The sequence below is a fragment of the Limulus polyphemus genome, unplaced genomic scaffold, assembly GCF_000517525.1.
Source record: "Limulus polyphemus unplaced genomic scaffold, Limulus_polyphemus-2.1.2 Scaffold426, whole genome shotgun sequence".
NCBI classification, from domain to species: Eukaryota; Metazoa; Arthropoda; class Merostomata; order Xiphosura; family Limulidae; genus Limulus; species Limulus polyphemus.
The window spans coordinates 24,068-44,449 of NW_013666036.1; the positions used below are offsets into that span (position 1 = coordinate 24,068).

General features: G+C 33.6%; 1 protein-coding gene across 1 annotated transcript in view; it reads left to right on the forward strand.

The window, feature by feature from the left end:
- Window positions 1–20,382, forward strand: part of LOC106458184 (DNA ligase 1-like) — a 42,434-nt gene that overhangs the window by 11,422 nt on the left and 10,630 nt on the right. The window contains exons 4-6 of the mRNA XM_013917654.2: window positions 3,503–3,695; window positions 4,888–5,045; window positions 7,923–8,067. Of these exons, the coding sequence (XP_013773108.1) occupies window positions 3,503–3,695; window positions 4,888–5,045; window positions 7,923–8,067 (496 nt within the window). The remainder of the gene's footprint in view (window positions 1–3,502; window positions 3,696–4,887; window positions 5,046–7,922; window positions 8,068–20,382) is intronic.

Sequence of the window (20,382 nt, forward strand, 5' to 3'; positions counted from 1 at the left end):
TGAATCTGCTCCTACTGACACCTTTTCCTCTACCCCTCTCACCCACCTTCTTCAGACAACTTCAATTGGACATGTTATATCCTTCCTTTCCAATGCTCTGTTTTCATGTGTGGCTTTCAATGGACTCTTGCCAGACAGGCTGGACTTTCCTCCCCGAGTTACTTCCATGATTTCCCATTTTGTTCACTGTCAGTATCCACCATTGCTAGTTATCATGTGGCCTTGTCAACCACTTTCTATTGCACGAGATTTCATCATGTCTTTACTTCTCTGGTTCTCACCCTACTGTTTCATTCCTTCTGCCTTTGCTGTCCCCGTGTTCTATAGCCCTCTCTTATTGGACCCTCAGTGTCATCCTCCATGCCTTCACACTTTATTCATTTTAGCCTATGTCATCTGTCCTTAAAGGTTTTTTTCCTTCTTCTATTGGCATTTGGATGTCAGTGTTCAGAATTGTTTGCTCTTAATGCTTCTCACTCATTATATCACAAGACTTGTGTCATCTCCTACCTGGGTCAGTCTTTCCAGCCCAAAACATTGGCCTTGCATGAGGACAATTTTGCCTTGACTCCCATTTCCTTTCCTTCCATTTCTCACCTTTATCATCAGTCCGATTCGTATCGCCTCTTATGTTCTATTTGGGCACTCCACTCTTACATGGCTTGCACTGCTCCCTTCCATGGTTCCCAGTCACATGTGTTTATTCTTTCCTGTTACTCTTATTGATTTGATTCACCCACTTATTTGGCTAGCTTATTCTTCCCTGTCTTCTGATGACTGTCATCTATTCCAAATCTCCTATCAAATTTATCAGCTTGCTAATGTCCCTGGCTACCCAATTTCATTGTCCATTTGAGAATTTAGTTCATGCTTGTATTTGGACCATTCTCCATACATTTATTTCACATTACTTTCATCATCTGGCTGTTTTGGGCTTTATAAGTACTGTGTACCTCCTTTTGCCATTTTGAGCTCCACTGTTTCTTTATGAGCAGGTAAGTATTCTTTTTCTAAATTTTTTTAAAGGACCTTTCTCGTTTGTATGGATCTTAATCAGTGGCGAGTGTTGCCTGACCAGGTATACTTATTCTTAAACCCACATTGTATGACTATTCAAGTCAATAATGTACACTTGTAGCTTTTTCCTCACGGTGTTTTGCATCATAAACATGTTTGCCTCAGACCATACACTCATGGACTAACATAAGTAAAGCAGAAGGGAATTGCTGCCCAGCCTTGCTGCTCCCTTGTTTGACTGAATTAGGAGTGGTCTGCTTTTCAAAGTAGGGTTTCACGGTCACTCATTACACTGTCTCCAGTGCTGCGTTCCTCCAGACTCTCCTTCACATTCACATCCCCCCCCCCTCCTTCTAGTGGAGTATGAGAGTCCTTACCACTTATCAGCTCCTAGTCACTAGGGTGGTGGACATAGAGGCATCCTCCTGAGTATCCTCAATTCCACTCAGTTGAGAGTAGGGTGGTGGTGTAGATGGTATATAGACACTCCTCCAACCACAGACATGATATACTATTCCACATGCCACTTGGTTTTGGACTGGATAATATCTGCCAAAATGCAGTTAACCCCATCTGGCTGAGCACCCTCCTTCCTACTATCACCAGGAGGTCAGTTCCTGGGGTGTACTGGTGTAGATTGGAACTGGACCAGTCACATAATCTTCACATATGAGTGACCCAGGTACCCTCCTCCTACCACGGACTGGATATTTAATTTCCAATGCCACGTGGTTCACTGGAGTTGAACCACAACATTGCTGTCCACCTTCCAACTGTTGCTTGGATGTCGGCTCCTGGGGGTACATGTGTTTGTTCTGTTGGATATGCACACATAATGATGAGTGTCCTTGGAATGGAAGATCTGGAACTCCCCCTCACAGTCCACTGAGCCCTAGCCACTCTACATCTGGGGGTCCTTCCTATGATTCTGCCTTTCTTGCAACACATCATTTTCATGGGCAAAGAATATAACTGACTCAGAAGTGGTGTGTCTTACATACATGGGCTTCTTTTGGGTGCTTTTTTGAAGGAAGCTCATCTAGGTATTGTTCTCCACCAGGTCAGTGTGGGATTCTAGCAATTTTGTGAGAAGAGGTAAGATATTGTATCAGGAGTTAACATTTTCTTACACTGAAAATGTATTTCTGATAGATTCTTACATCCGCTCACACTTCCCACCCTTCCTCCCCACTTCTGGTGTCTTTTCTTTTTATTTTGCTCAATCTCAAAGTGAAGTTACATTAAGTTACATAGAGGGGGCCAGCTGTGCTAGGAATTATGTAGCACTCCTATTGGTGGAGGGTTGCTACATGCTCATTTACATACTATCATGTAGCTGCCTCATGCAAAAATAGTATCAAGGCTAGTATTGAGCGCATATAGAAGGCGGTACAAGTCGGGAAAAGCTATTTTGTGAGAAGAGGAAAGAATCTTTCAGAAATACATTTTCATTGTAAGAAAATGTTAACTTTGGAATATTTTATTCTAGTGACTGACATATTTTGTGTGTTCTAAGATGCATGTTCAAAGACTACATGAATTACTGTTTGGACACTCAAATTTGTAATACTTGGTAAAAGTTGGGGAAGAAGTGCTTCGATTTTTACTTGAGTGCGAACAAGCTTGGGTATGCAGAGAGAATTACAAATCTTTGTTTTTTATGTAGATTTTTTTTGTATTTATTGCTATATATTTTTCAAGAAAAACTAATCAGTTGAGCCTAAAAAAGTTGTGCTATTAGTGGTATTTGCTAAGTGATTAATCTACATGCTATTTTCTGTTACATAATACAGAGTGCATGAAGCAGTTAATGGCTCCCACTGTGACTTATTGTTTTGTGACCCATGGTTTATAGCAAAAGTGCTGCAAGAAAATAAATGTGAAAAGTTAGCAGCTGAAACTGTTAAGATAACTGAACAGTACTTAGTTTAGACAAAAACATGGTTTTGCTCAATTCATATTTTTCAGTTGTAAATTGATGATTTCCCTACAGGTCTGAGTGTCAAGTATGCTGTTAGTATTAAGGTAGAAAGAATGAAAGAAAGAATTTAGGAGGTTCTGGAGGTTATGCAAATAAAATATTAAAACTGTAAAATGGAAAGAGGTAATTTTTATTCTTGGCATGGAAATCACCTTTCACTCAGACTAACTCAGTAAAAGCTTCATAAATTTACAGCGAAGTCTCTAGCAGAAATACTTTATTAAAAAATATGATTTTTTGTGTACAACAGACTTTTTATGTTTACTACAAGTTTGCCAAATTTTGTGAATATACACATTATATTCAATAGTTACAGTATGTAAAGCTTCTCAGACATGAGTTCGGTCCAATGCACTGATCCCACTCTTAAAGGTTTAATAGTTTTAAAAAATCAAACTCTCTTTTTTTGTTGTTGTTTAACCTAAGGATTAGACATAATTAATCATTCACAAAAATATGACATTACTTTGTAATAATCACTAAGTACTCAATTTTTATTTTTAGGTGTAGACAGAGATAACCTGCAGAAATCAAGTGTCTGTAAAGGAAACTCAAAGATAAACAATCAATACACTGAAGACAAAAAGGAAACTACTAGAGAAAAAACTGTAATTGTAGATGATGATGGATTTGATATTTTTGAGGAGCTTCAGGGTGAACAACATCCAACCTTCAGTAAAATGTCAGATATAAAGAAGTATGTGTGAAGTTAGCATATACATATTAATAATTCATCATTTCTGGAGTGAATGAGTGAGTGTGTGCATGTGTGTAATATAATGCATGTTAAACTGGGATTATGAAAAAGGGGGATCTTTTGTTTGTGATCCACCTTGCAGTAGCAACAGGCATAAGTTATAAAAGTTGGCAATTCAAATTTCACTTTCTGTGGAAATTATATTCCATACAACAACTTGTTTTATTATTTCTTTCAACTTTTACAGTTATTTGAAATTGGCTTTTTTTTGGGAGGAGGGGGTTAAAATGAGTACTCATGGATCAATTTGAAATGGATTTTTTTTTAAATACCAGATCCCACTGGTAGTTTGGATATTATGGCAGTTTCTCATACTCTTCAGTAATATGAAATATAATCAAGATTTTGAGAAAAATGCCTTCACTTGAAACAGTTGATCATTAGATTTGTTTATAGACTGACTACAGTTTCTATGTTGAAAAAAAATGTCCAGACTTTTTTAGGTAATTCTCAACAGATTGCCTTCCTTTCTGGAATATTCTAATCAATCCTTAGAATGGAGGTGTGACAATTAATTTTATAATTTGTGTTTTTTTAATATGCTCCCTGTATATATCTAATTCACAGCTAACACTTCCTTCCTTGTGTTTGAAGCTTCCTAAACTTGAAACAAATATGAGGAATGAGTTACAGGTTTGTTAAGTATGAAATAAATATAATTTGCTATAGCTTAAAAAACCTAGTGGAGTCTTCCACTGTAAGTTCTGAGGTTTATATGCTCTCAACTTTAATATTATAGACTTACAATTCCAAATAATGACATTATTACCTTTTCTGATATTTATGTTACTGTTATTGCTAAGATTATTACAAGCATTCCAATGCTCTTTACTAGTATTATGTGATCGTGATGTCATAATTAAGTGGTCAGGCCAAAACTATTAACGTGAATTTTCATTTGGATCACAAGGTCAGTCAAGTGGGAAAAAAATTCATGTACATAGATATGCATATTTAGGAAGTATGCTCTCCCATAAACTGCAACCTACAGCTATGGGATGCATTTGAATTTTCTTTACATGTAATCACCTTCCTATTCAAGACTTCTGCAGTATTTGTAGTAAAAGTAGTGTTGGTAGATTAAAGATAATTACATTTTTTGCAACTAGTATTTTTATCCCCATTTACTCAGGAAGAAAGAGGGACTGTTTGATGATACTGAGGTCACAGAGCCAGAGTTGTTTGGTTATACAAAATCCAAGAGTGCATACTCAAGAAAGACATTAGAGTACCAACCAACTGTTGAATCCAAATCCCCAGCTGGAGAGTCAGCAGAGGAGAGTAAATCAGGTATATTTATTATAACCATTGTGCATATTTTAAGATAATAAATTTATAACTTCAAAGTAATTATCACCGAGATATCAGTTATAAATGTGCTTTCAAGATAATTTAATGTGTTTAGCATTTTTTCAGTTTGGCACCTTTTATATTTACCATAGTAGCAGACAGCCTTTACAAACATGTATTATATACACGATTTTTTTAATGAATATCAATTCGAATTTTTGTTTTTTTCCCAGAGATCTTAGAATTTTTATTTTTCTTTTGCAAAATATTTCCTTTTATATGCAGTTTTAACCCTTTTGATACTCCTGTCATGTTCTTTATACAGGGTTGCATTTAAAATATAATTAAACTACTTTATTGTCAATGTATGACAATAAACTTGAAATCAATATGACATCAAATTTTAATATTATAAAAGTTTTAGTTTCTTAATTTCAAAAGGAAATATTTAAATATATTATCAGCCTTCACTGTATCACTTTACATTTATTCACTCTGATTTGCACATTTGAGTTAATCTTTCCATCTCTATTTATACTTCTGAGTTTTATTGCAAATTACAAAGTTATGTTATAGATATTGTTAAGATATAACTTAACTTTATAGCCTCCAATCATCTAGTTTTACTTGAATTTGCTGATGATATTAAGGTATTGGGTGTTGCTAGCTGTGAAGAGGATGCTACTGCTTTACAAAAGGATTTAGATCATCTAGTGAGTTGGGTAAATAAATGACAGATGGGTTTTGATTATAATAAATGTAAGATAATGCATACGGTTTATCATAATTTGAATTATAAGTATAATTTGGATAGGAATAACCTAAACAGTGTCATGAAAAAAAAGAGATCTTAGTGTAATAGTTGATCAGTCTCTTAAGTCATCCAAGCAGTGTGGTAGGGCAAATGGGATTTTAGGTTGTATGTACAGAAATATTGAATACAAGTCTAAAGATATTGTTGCGTCAGCGAGGTCACGGGACTAGTATCACGCCACTTCTTTCTCGAACCTTCGTGAATTGTCGGGAGATTACTAGATTGGGAGTAGTCTGGTATATATAAGATGGTCACAACATGACGGAACAATGTGTAGGTAGTGAGCAATTGAACTGCAGTCAGAGAGTATTGTTGAAGTTGAGCACATGAGACGTTCGTTGTTATAGCACGACTGTTGAAATTAAGTGTATCACAAAGTTATATTCAGAAAGAATAGACCAGTTTTATTTATGAAAAGACTTGTGTCGCTAAAGTTTCGTCGGAACGAAGCTGAAATTAAGTGTATCGCAAAGTTATGTTCAGAAAGAATAAACCACTTTTATTTATGAAAGGACTTGTGTCGCTAAAGTTTTGTCGGAACGAAGTTACGGAAAATTAACTAACGAACAGAGACGTAACAATATTATAATTTCATTGTATAGGTCGCTGGTTAGGCCACATTTGGAGTCTTGGGTTCCTTTTTCAAAAATTAAGTTTTTAATAGTTTTAACTTATTTTAGAGGTTGAGACAGCTGAGATGGACCAACAGGTTCCTTGTTGTCCCTAACTAAACATTATGTTATCTTAGTTAATATGAACCAGACAGTCCAACCCTCATGCCACAGTATCCCTATCAATAATTCTTTTTGACTTTTTCTATTAAATTATTCAAAACCAATAGAAAGAGATGATTTTAATTTACTGATTTATGTATAATGCTAGCTCATTCTCTTGACAGCTTTTGAATTATTCAGCATACAGATTCAAAGTTGTTGTTATAAAGTTTAGTTCAATCAGCTAAAGGAATTATTTTAACACACTTGTTGCTTAACTATAAATCCAGTGAAGTTGTAATAGTTTTAGGATTGTATTCCTTGTGAATGTTATTATTTTGTGTTATGAATTGAATATTTGAAATAAATACAAATTCTGTAAAGTAGTAACAAGAACCCTAGCAAATAGTAGGGCTAACATTTATTGTGTTTTTGACTGCAAAAAGAAATACAAAACATCCATATAAGTTATAGATTTATTGTGTTTTATGCATACTTTTTATTTATTGTTATAAAAGTAACTAAAATGTAAAAATTAGATACTTAATAGGTTAGATAAGAAAATGTAAATGAAAAAGATTAAATAAAGATTTCTCCACAAGGTATTCATGCAAAAAGTTTGTGCATTATGTAATTCAATACTGTAACTTGAACTATACATTTGCCAAGAGATGTTTAGCTTGTTACATGGGTTTAGTAGTTAGACACAGTTCCAAGAGTAATAAAACAATAAAATTAAATGAAAATAGGTGGGAACTGTTATGAGCTTGAGACAGTTTAAGATAGATAGTTGTAAATTTCTCTTACAATATACAGACATTTTAGAAAGATAAAAAGGGTGACTTAGATTTCTTTCTTTTATTTTTTTGGTGGTTACAAGGCTACTTAAATGGACTGAGCTTTTATAGTGTTTGGGTAGAGAAATTATCTAATAAAATATAAAGCTTTACTGAAAAAATTTTGATATTCATTAAGAGATTCTAGAAGCTATGAAATTGAATTAAAATAACTCTAAGGTAAAAAAAAGTATTTTTAATCTTAATGTGAAAATAAACTTGCACTCAGACTAGTGTTATTCAGACTGTGACTCCATAAATTCACAGATTAATTGCTAGCCTTGTTTATTAAAATCTTGCCAAATATCTTGAAGATACACTTACTACATTAAAAGTTGCAGTATGTGTAGTTTCATGGTTATTTTGTGATTGCAAGGTTGGTCCAGTTTTTTTGTATAAATCTGTTTGATATGTTTTGTATCTTACCCTTTTTTTTTTAGATGTTTTTAAATATTTGGTAAGCTGGCTGTGTTTCAATTATTGTTTTTCATGTTTTTTTGTTTTTTTCTTTCAGCAACAAGCTCACTGCCAGGGGAAGAAAATACAGATGAGTGGCTCTTCACAGTTCCAAACACTCACAGTGATTTCTTGTTTACCTCTGATGACATAGATCCTAAGAAAGAAGAAGAGAATGAGGAAGAAATGACTGAATTACTGAAGTGAGTCTATTTCGATTGCATTATCTAATTTAGAATTGCATATTTGTTGGTGCTACCATGTTTTTGATACATTGACTGAATGTTATTGTATGCCTCACAGTTTCAATCCATCTGTATTTCAACAGTTTACATGTTTTCAGCTTGCCATAAAGAATAGTTTGATTGTATTTTTTGGTTTACACCAATGCTTGTTTTGAACATTATTTTTCAGCAGGTATTTATTATTTCTGAAACTTCTTCAAACTCTTATATAAAAGAGAAGCAGTACAAATATTTTCTTCAACAAATTAAACACATGCAAGTGTTTCTATCATTGTGTGACTGTACGATTTGTCAGGAGTAGTGTTTGCATTTACCGTATTTTTCGGTGTATAATACGCACTTTTTTTACCCCAAAATTTGATGTCAAAATCTGCTTGCATCCTATACATCAAAGGTATGAATAATATATATATATATATACGATAAACAGAAGCCATGTGTAAATATATTTAAATAGGCATGCATAATTTAGTTCAATTGAATATGTTATTTATGACAATAGTTGTTTTTTCTTTTGAAATTAACTATTTATAATGCTCCCTAAATAATAAAACAATAAATTACAGTGAAAGCAATGACTATTTTGTAGGTTTTGAACCAAACTAAATAACAGTAAACCTTTTTTTGATTTACAGTGTTTTCTTATTTTGATGTTTTGAGCTCTTTTGTGTTTAGAACAATATATACTAATTTTTAAAGTATCAAATTGAATTTTTGTTCAATAAAAATCTTCAAATGTGACTGTAGCTTTTTTTCCCCAAAAACTTTGTCTTCAAAATAAGAGTGCGTCTTATATTCCGAAAAATACGGTAATCTTTTACAATTTCATCAGTATGAATTGGTGCATTGTCTTCCTGAAACAGACCACCTTCATTTAGAAATAATGTATTCGACATAAATTGATCTTGGTCTGTAATAAAGTTTAAGCAATCAGTTGGTGTCACTTTACCTTTCAGTGAGATCATAAGTCCTAAACTATTCCTATAACAAGTTGCTCGTACCATCACATAGTCTCCAACATGCTTAACGGATGGCATAAAACATTCAAGAATGTAAGCTCCTTTTGGTTTTCACCACACATAATTACGTCAATTGATGAGGAAAGTGTAAAAGATCATGCCGACTTGTTGAAGAAAGTGTAAAAGATCTGGGGAACCATGTGCTGAGAAAGTTTGAGAACCCATGATCTAACCTTTTTTCTTGCAAGAACGGAACGAACAAGATTTACCCAGGTTAGAATGCTGACTTTAAATTGAAATCAATATTTTGAAAAGAATATACATAAAAAAAGTTTCAAGTGACTACAAAGTCAATTATATAGTTTTTAATTTTCACATACTAGCTTAGGTAGATAGATGTTATCAACTTGCTCTAGTTTCTATGCAAATGTTGGACAAAATAATGGAAACACTTCATCGTTTCTAGCTCGAACCTTTGGTATCTCTAACAAGCGAAAATGTTGCCGTAAAGTAATTTAATTGTGAATAAAAATGTTCTATTTCATTGATTTTTCTTGTGTACAAATGATATATATATATTTACAGAGAAAGGTTATAAAAATATCAGGCTGAAAAGGTCTGTCAGATTTCCCAAGAGTAATGATTGTAAATGAATGTCTAGCTGAGTTCTGCGTGACAGGTACATCAAAAATATTAGATGTCAAAAATTATATCATCGAGAAAAAATATCACAGCAGACAAAAATAATAGTGGTAGGTTGACAGCTCATGACATACGAGCATTAACATGAGTAGTGAGACGAAATCAAAAGACTGTAAAGTCAAAAGGGTGCGCAGAACTTGACGTTAGCCTACAACAACCAACCTCTGTCAAAACAACTCGAAGGCAACTGAGCAAGATGAGTTAACCCTGGTGACCTGTTATCAGAAACTTTTAAAAACATAAAAAAATGGTGTAAAATGTTGCCAAAAACATAAAAATCGGGTCGAAGATCTGTTGAAAATTATGTTTTAATCAAATGAATGATCTTTTACACTTTCCTCAATAAGTCGGTATGATCTTTTACACTTTCCTCAATAAGTCGGTATGGGGGGCTGCAGGAAAGGTCCTTAGCAGATACACGAAATACATAATACTGTTAAGGTCCTTTCTGTCTGTAGATTCATTAGGTGAGAGGGGGGATTAGTCAGGGTGTGCTCTTAGATTTTGTATGTGTGTGTATTTTCACCACTAATGTGCAAAATCCCAAACTATTTCGTATATATATATATATATGTATATACTTAATGAGTGAACTCTGTAATTATATGGAGTCAGGGAACTAACACGTGAATATCCTACTTACAAACTACTGGATGTGCTGGAAAGTATTTTACAACATTTTCTTGTTTATTCGGTCTGTCCATGATTAAGTATAGTATTCGTTTATAACGGTAGAGGGCGCGATAGAGCCAAACTTTACGTGGAATAAATTATAAAAGCCGTGTTTCTCAGGTTTTCGATACCACGAACCGTTAAAATAAAGAAAAACAATTGCGATTTACTTGAATATTCTGTACGTTTTCTGCTGTTGTTTCTTTTCGTGAAATCCCATGTATTGGCAAGGAGACTGAGACAAACCGACGTCGTCCATGCAGGGCTTGTTGAGAAACGCTGCAGTGTAGAGTTTCTGAAGTTCGAAATGAAGTTGGGATATACTATTTAGATAAGCTCATTAAATGTAGAAGAACCCCAGGGCTAAATATTATGTTGTTTTTTTATGTTCCGCAAAAATTTTAATGAAAATAATATCATTTTTGAGTTTTTTGGAAGGGCTGCAGTGGATACTTCCCATAAATGAAAATTTTAATGTATCTGTTGTAATATCGTAATGGCAATCAAAATATGTTGTTGTTGTTGTGTTTCTGTTTACTGGTAAAAGTCCTTATTTAATGAAATATCCAAATAAACAAGATGCAATAGAAAAGCAAAATCACATCTAATTCCAAAATAATAATTTTTGCTACGAGTCTTTTGCAACAATTATATATTAAATTTTATAATTTCGGCGTATCCCCTAAATATGGAAGAAAAGTTTCACTAAGCTCTTTGAAGCAAGTTCACTAAACCTACTTGTCAATTGAACACTTTATTTACCATAACACATTCATATAAACACACAAATATATATACAGTCACACATGCCTATTTATATACTAATATATACACAAATTTATACATATGTTTATATATATATATATATGTATATGTAATTAAAATATAAGTATAGAAATAAATAAAATGGCATAACCGGTCAACATTAGCTTCTCTACTGAGAGAACAGGAAGATAGAAAAAAAAAACAAGAGGGAATTCTCAATAGCCGCGACTGTAATTAGATTTCAAATCGGGTAAGAGATGGAGCTATGAGATAAAAGTTTCTACTTGAAAAATAAACTCAGAGCCATTCTATGAGCCGCTATGCCGCGGCTAAAAATGAAAATTAATATTTTTTAGAACTGAGAGAGGAGTTGTCAGTTTTAACCTGTAATCTTTTAATATGCAATGATACTAATAAACCTAGAAATATACGTATAATTCATGAAAAATATATGCAGTGAAGTTACAGTGTAAATAATGTTAATTCAGTTTTCAAAGGCTATTTAGAAGGCAGTGATATAAAATATCAAAGCTAAAGTTTATGCAACTCGGATCAATAATAAATCAGTTTGTGATAGTTAAGTAAGGATCTTATTTTTACTTCTGTAAATGTTTCATGTAATCGAAACTATCTTTATTTATTTGTAGTTAAGCACAAAGCTATACAAGGGGCTATCTGCGCTGTGCCCAGAACGCAAACATATACATGCAACGTTGGTTAAACAGCTAATCGTATTCCATTCTTATAACTTGGCAATACATGCTTTATTTAATGAATTTGTCTTGACAACTGATGGTTTTTCACAAATGATAAACAAAGAATAAAAGGTCTGTACTGTTGATCCGTTTCTTCGCCTTGCCTGATCCATTGTAGCACATGACTAGCGCCAGGTATCTCGGTTGGACAACGGTATAATCCGTGGTTCGATACCCCGTGGTGTACATGACAGATAACCCAATGTGACTGTTTTTTCTATAAAAGAAACAAAAAACTAGCGCCACATATACACATACATATATGTTCCCCCAGTTTAAGCTGTGAACGTTATAAGAGAGACAGTCAATTTCTAAAACGAGGTTGGTGGGTGGTAGGGTGCTGCTGATCGGATACCTTCCCTCTAGCTAATAATTCAAAATTAACGACAGCAGTAGATAGCCCTTAGTAGCTTTACTATAAAATACAAACATACCTGTGTGTGTGTTTAACCGATTTCTTTTAGATGCTGCAGATGTAATATCTGGACGACCAATAATAATTATGTAACATTTGTACACTTTTAAGTCTATCTGTTGCATAGAATATAGTTTTGTGTATTTGTAAAGGTTCGTGTCTTTAATCCAATCGTGAATCGTGTGCGTCTTATAAACGAAACGTGAGTTCTTTAGTTATTATTTTTACATGTTTCATTATGAATTTCATAAATATCTGCAATATCAGGGTAGATATATGTAATAAACCTGTCTGATAAAATTATTTAACTCATGCCGCTTGTTATTGACTTTCGTGAGCTTAAAATAAAAGGAACCTCTACATATAACTGTGAATAATAATACAAATAAAACTTTAGTACCTAAGGTATATATAACGTTGAAGAAAACAAAGTCTTTTGGAAATAAAATACGCTGATAGTACACCAAAAGTTAACGTACAAAAATTTATTACAACAAGTATGATAGCTGATACTATACTCGACTAGTTATGAAAGAAGTAATATCTTTACTTTGCGCAGCGATGTACAGAAAGTTAGCTACACACACAAGGATTTTATATATATATATATATATTTGTTTTCATTGTTATCAGCTGAAAAGCTTTAAGTTTGCATAGGGAATTGTTTGATTAGTTTTCAGTTTTCTCTACCCATAAAATTATTGATCTGACGATATTCATTAAGGAAAATATCGGTGTGGGTGGCTGGTAAATAACAAAGGACAAAGCTAGCTAGCTTTCCGTTAAGTGAATTATACCTACGTCAACTCGTAATCAACTCGCTCATCGTGAATCCTCGATAAGATATCGAAGAGGTTCCAGACTAAAAGGAAGACTTTATATTGCTTGTAATTTTGTGAAACTTTTGTTTATAAATCATTGTTTGTAATAACTGTTATTGTAAATTGTATTGTTGTTTGTATATTAAAACACATTTGTATTAAAAAACGAAAACTGTGTGTATCAATCTTGTTGGAAAATATCATAAACTGACTGTATATCGGCTTTTACTTAACTACTAATCTAAATTACAATTGAACTCAGTTTTAGGCTATTTGAAATTGTAATACGTAACAAATTCCACTATTCGACCAGAGTAGCCCAAGAGTTGATGGTTGATGCTGTTGAGTTGTTACCTTTCCTCCATTATATCGGTTCAAAATCAGGGACGGCTAGCGCAGGTAGCCCTCGTGTAGCTCTGATCAAATATCTAAAACAAACATACAGACAACAAGATTAAGTACGGAAGGTAAACAAAAAAAAAGGAGTGAAACGTTACAAAAAAATTCGGATTCGCTATTTAAAATACACAGTTAATCTTACACCTAGGTTGAAGGATCTTAAATACAACTTTTTAAAATTTATAATTACTATCTTCATCAACTTGTTTTTCTTATGCAAAACCTTATTGTATCATGAGTCTGTGATCAGTGATTTAATGGAAACTGCCCTGTTTAAATAATTATTTTCAATCATAGCGTCTACTTTTTCAAGACATAAACATGTTAATAATGACGAATGTATATGGCGTTCTGTGTTGATCTGTAATATATTTTCCTTAGTGGAAAAATAGAATGCTATGCCTTTTAATTGTGACTAGAAAATGATTTAACTGTAGCTATAAGTCTAAGTTTGAATTTTTAACGTGTGTCACTGAAATTACGCATATAATTATCATGTGAATTGTTCAGGAATATATAGTACCATGCACTGGTGGAGATGCTGAGAATTAAAACCTGCATGTAACATACATTCACGTAAAAGAATGATATTTTGTTTTCGGTAACATAAATATAAGTCATAAATAATGAAAGATTTGGAAAAAACAGAAATATTTAACTATTTTAATCACGTACGTAAATATAAAATAATGGACCTAAGACACTGCAAAAAACCAAAAACACAAGCTTATCTATTCAGGTAATATACAGTATGTTATTAGAACTATTATGACTGTGCTTTGTATTTGTTATAAAATAGCTCAACAAAGAGAAAGCTCAACAATTCGTGACTCGTTTTATCTCAAAATATTTTATTCTCGTAAAATGAACTAATCTTCAGGAGGAACTGTTGGAGGGAATGCGAGACATCTGACGTTCAGCAAATACTAGATGTGTATAAGTTTGTTGTTGTTTGTTATTAAGCACAAAGCTAAACAAAGGGCTATCTGTGCTCTTCTCACCACGGGTATCGAAACTCGGTTTCTAGCCGTATAAGTCCGCAGACATGCCGCTGTGCTACTGGGTGGGGGGCATATAAGTTTGTTTGTTTTAGAGCACAATTCCATCGCGGGAATCGAACCCCGGATTTAAGCTTGTAAGTCTCTAGACTTACCGCTGTCCCACCTGGGGAATAAAATAAGTTATTTAAAAATAGACGAAAATACCAATCAGTTACTAATTGTTTAGTAATTTAAAAATTGTTTCGTTAATTTAAATAAGGCTAATTGGCGTAATTTCCTTTTAATTTCAAAACTTGCTACCTGGTGCTTTTAACTTAAATGAGTTTTATTTAAGAGAAAAAGCTTTTTAAGTTTTTTTCTAAATAAATATATAGCTTAGAATTATTTCTTATTTAAAGTCACTATATCAATTTTTCCAAACTTCTAAAGGTCGGGCGTGACCAAGTTGTTAATGCGCCCAGACTATGAAGCCACATTTTCATGGGTCGTGACCCGTTACCGCAAAAATGCGCTCCGCGCTTTGGAGCTGTGGATGCACTGTAAAAGCGGCGGTAACTTTTCACTAATCCATTAGAAGAAAAACAGCCCAAGCGTTGGCGGTTGGTGCTGTTGAATAGCTGACTTCCCTTTAATCTATCACTCTAAAATTAGTTAACTCATCTGTAAGCCTGAGAGCTTATAACACAAAAATTAGGTGTCGATGCCTGCAGCCGGAAGAGCATAGATATGCCGTTGTGTAGTTTTGCACTTGACAACAAAAAATATTTCGTCGGAGAAGCTACATTCCAGGAGGTTTGGATGAAATTTTGAATATAGAAATAAAATAAAACGCATTTGTAAGATTTAAGAGCACGAATTAAACTAGATTGAATCGAACCACACCTAAGTCAAATGACATGTTGTATCATCTTTGATTTCGAATTGCTATACCATATATCAGTTGTATTTGATTGTTATGAAAACCTGTTTGCATTTAAGGCGAACAAGACATAGTAAAATAATAGAACACTTTTAAACTCTAGTGAAAGATACATTTTTATAATGTTTAAATTAGTAAATACAACACTAAACTTGCGATAGTTAAAAATTTATTATATAAACTTATAACACGTCGCATTCACTATCCGTATTTAATTATGGAAAACACTTTTAATAATGTCATCCATACATTAAAGAACTTGTAGCCAAATCACGTAATAAAATAAAGTGATACAACGTTGCAAAAATCGCGTAATAAAATAAAGTGATACAACGTTGCAAAAATTGCGTAATAGAATAAAGTGATATAACGTTGCAAAAATCGCGTAATAAAATAAAGTGATACAACATTGCAGCCTAGTAAGTTTTAACAGTAAATATGTTTGAAGTTTGCTTGATATCTATCTATATATATGGAGATGAAAATTGCCTCAGTCCAATTAGATACGTAAAGAAACGTTACGTTGTGTTGTTTATGTGCATTGTAATCTGTATTGTTATTTAGTTTCACCTTCAGTTTTCCGCAATCGATAGCTAGAAATCCATTTAGAAAATCACATTGATGTCAAGAGTGCAGGGAGGTGTGGAGAGGGTGTAGCTAAGGGTTTAATCATACATTCTGGGTGTATGCAACCACATGTACTTATGGTTTTAATTAATTCCACTCGTGTGTCGATGAGAAATAAATTATTCAAGAAATGACAACCTCTAGGTTATGGTTCACGTGAGACTTACGTGCACCGACTGAAAAGGAATGACGCAGGTGTTTATATGTATATCAAAATACCTTCCTTAAAATGTTTTACAGTCAGTCTCTCAGGGTATTTTATATTAAAAAAAATAATGTTTTTAGCATCCGTTAGGTGGCGCATATTCTCCGTCTGACGTGATCCAAGCATGACGGAGTTTTACAAGGGTGTGGCAATAGCTGGTCTCCATTTTACTTTTTTGTTGACCGAAAAAAAAAAGTTAAAACACCTGCTGTCGATTATGGACTTGGCTCATTTGACCCTGACCCTGAAACATGTATGATGATTAAAAAAAAAAAAGACATTTTGCCTGTTCTAAACAGCAATAATGATTTTTACCCATCAAATTAATATATGAATATGCTTGTCTTGTAAACTTGGTTACCAGAAAAAAAAAGAACAATTTAGCTGTTTCTAGACTTAAAGCAAAGTCTTTATCAGCAAAACGTTTAATGCTGAATTTAAGTATTATGAAAAAAATATGCAATATTTAAACGCAGACAGCGCATTCACTATGCTTGATTTATAGGGTTTTGTTTTGCCGAAAAGTTCATAATTCGCACTGTCCGCCGCGAAGATGGAACTCAGAGTTATAGCGTTATAAGTCCCCAAGCTTCTCGCTGAACCTTTGGAGGAGCCTTATAAGCTTGTACTTATAACTCTAAAATTTGAAAATTTGAAATTATTTTCAGTTTTAGTGTAAGTCTTTTAAAAAGTCACGAGTTTTATTTAACCCAGTGAGGTCATTCTTGTTACTCATTGGACAACTGCCACATCCCCAAAACAAACTAAATATAGTCTTTCACATTGATACGCTGATCCATCAATGTGGTTTGAACATGTAAACTTCATACATAACAGCTCAAGCATTTCACTTCATCAGTTTATAACTCTAACAAGAAAAACAATTCTCACGAACAAATCTAGAATTACACACTCAAAAGTTGATATATATATTCATCTTAAATCTATTAAAAACAAATCCAAGGTGTAAGCATGTCTTCGTAACTTATTTTTTAATCTGTATAACACTAGTCGCTCTTTGTATCAGAGACCCTGCCTATCATAATAAGGGGAATGGAAATTATTATAATATTTTAATAGAAGCCCTGTAGACTCTAATAAAAGAAGAAAATTTTCAAATCTTGAAATAGAAATTTCAAGTAGCAGAATTCTGTTAGCTCTAATGTTAATATCAACGTGAGTCAAGATTAACATCAAAACTGAATCCACTCCTTTTTAAGATGTGTGTCTCCAGTGATCAGCGGTAAGACTACGGACTTACAACGCTAAAACTCGGAGTCCGATTCTCCGCGGTGTCCATCCCTAAATATATTGGCCCAGGTCTCAAGTTGTAAACAGCAATTACACCTAACTAGTTACACTCTGTAATTACACCTAAGTAATTACACTCAGTAACTACCCCTAAGTAGTTACACTCAGTAATTACACCTAAGTAGTTACACTCAGTAACTACACCTAAGTAATTACACCCAGTAATTACACCTAAGTAGTTACACTCAGTAATTACACCTAAGTAGTTACACTCAGTAATTACACCTAAGTAGTTACACTCAGTAATTACACCTAAGTAGTTACACTCAGTAATTACACCTAAGTAATTACACTCAGTAATTACACCTAAGTAATTACACTCAGTAATTACACCTAAGTCTTTCCGCAACATCACTACTTCATTCACAGAAGAAATAAATTCTGTCTAAATGTACATACTGCAGTTGTAACATTTTACAGTGTCTAAAATTAAAATGGACGTGTCAATTTCCTGATCACTCGCTAAGAGATTCTCCGTTTTTCTTAATTACAGAAATATTCTCAGCAGTGTCAGTTTTATCCAGCATCTCTGAATGGTATTAGCAACGCTGGATAACTTACTGCCGAAGTAAGTATCCATCTCAATGCTATGAATATAGAAAATAAAAAGAAGCCTAAAGGGTCCTTTATACCCCCCCTTAGTCCTGCTATATGTCCTTCTTTTTGGATGTTTATTAAAGCCCCAAGAAGCTAATTTCTAAATAACTACCTACAAAACATTATTTTTATTTTATTTTTTTGCTTTATTTGTTGTTAAGCGCAAAGTTACACAATAGACTGACTATCTGTGCTGCGCCCACCACGGGTATTGAAACCAAGTTTTTTTAGCGTTATAAGCCACTGAGCCACTGGGGGCACGAAACCTTAAGAAGAACTTCCTGAAATTCAAAATACATAGTAACGAGTGAGATGACACCCCCTGAACAAACAAAAAAAGCATTTTATAAAGTAAAATACAACTCTAAAAAGTAGGTGTAGCCTTTTCTAAGGTCTTGTTGCCAATTATATATTAAATACAACTCTTATAATAACTGTCCAAATCAACATGTTATTACTCGGATTTCTTCTCGACTTATTCCTTTCATGAATAAAGACTACAACCGTGGTGACGGTAATCTGTACTGAAGACAGAGTGGAGTATGATAATTCAAAGCCTAGTTCTTCAAACTAGTCGAATGTAACAAGGAAACCATGTTGTTAACAATGAAACAAGCATGAGAATTGACCGTAACAACTTCGATTGATAGGAAGTCAAGGTAGTCAAATCTGTTTTTGTCTATTTCAGGGAGTTATCAAACTGGAAACCGTAGACCATCAAGCAATTTTTAAGAAAAGCCACACATTAGTACATCAGTGCATTCCTGCTACAACTTAACAAAGCATAATAGGGATTACTAAAAACGATACATCCTGCCATCAATTGTCTTGATATTATAAGCAAACAAACAATGAAATAGCTGGAGAATTTGGGACTCGATCCTGGCAGTGATCATATTACAGAGATTCCATTTTAGCGTTATAAACTTTCAAGTTTATCACTAAGCCTATCCTGTGTGGGCTTATAATGCTACAAGGCGGGGTTTGATTGCAGCTTTGTACTTAAAGAAATGGACACGTATTAGTATCTTTACACTATATATATGCATAATTTGATAAAGCTGTTGCCATATTCGTGGTTGCGTGGTTAAGGATAGTAACTTTTTAAAGTGTGTGTGTGACATACTGTGGTTCATAAGCACTTAAGCCTAGACATTCCGTTTATTTTTATTGTGGCTCGAGGTCACTGTAAGTTGAAGGGCTTGAATAGACACTACCGTTTCTTCTCGCGAAACTCGAATCTCTTGTTCTGCTAGAGCTGAACCTTTCTATTCGCGAAGCTCGAATCTCTTGTTCTGCTGAAGCTGAACCTTTCTACTCGCAAAACTCAAATCTCTTGTTCTGCTGAAGCTGAACCTTTCTACTCGCAAAACTCAATCTCTTGTTCTGCTGGAGCTGAACCTTTCTATTCGCGAAGCTCGAATCTCTTGTTCTGCTGAAGCTGAACCTTTCTACTCGCGAAACTCAAATCTCTTGTACTGCTAGAGCTGAATTCCCATGAATTCCTTTAATTTTTTATACAATTTCATCATATTTTGGAGTAATAAACTGAACTGATAAAATTAAGAACACTTAAAGAAACAAAGATAAATTGAAGAGTTTTATAAACGTGAAATTTCAGATCAGTCATAAGAGAGAGAATTACAAGTTTTTAATTTCAGATTAGCGAAAATACATTATATTTTCATAGTAAAAAATAAAATTAAAAAAATACATCTATGAGAACATTTATATCAAAAATTACAAACGAGAAATACTTTGAGAATTGACGTTATTGCCAAAATATGTTAGTGGTCGTCTAAGTGTGACGTTTGTCTAGTACCGTGGTTGCAAATTGTGGGACGCGCTCCTTTAAAAGGGGTAACAAAGAATCGGTGGGGCGTGTATGTTTGAAACTATGAGCATACAGATTATATCTGACGGTACGAATTTTAAATAAAGAAGTTTTAAAAGCCACCATTTAAAAAAAATAGATCTCATCCTATCCCTAGCTAAACCTCACCCTTCACACTAAAATTTAAGTAAGCTGAAACTGTTTGTCTTATATTATGTACAATTTTAGGGCTTGTTTCATTTTTTAAAAGAGATGCAGGGTGTGTGTGTGTGTGTGTGTGTGTGTAGAAAC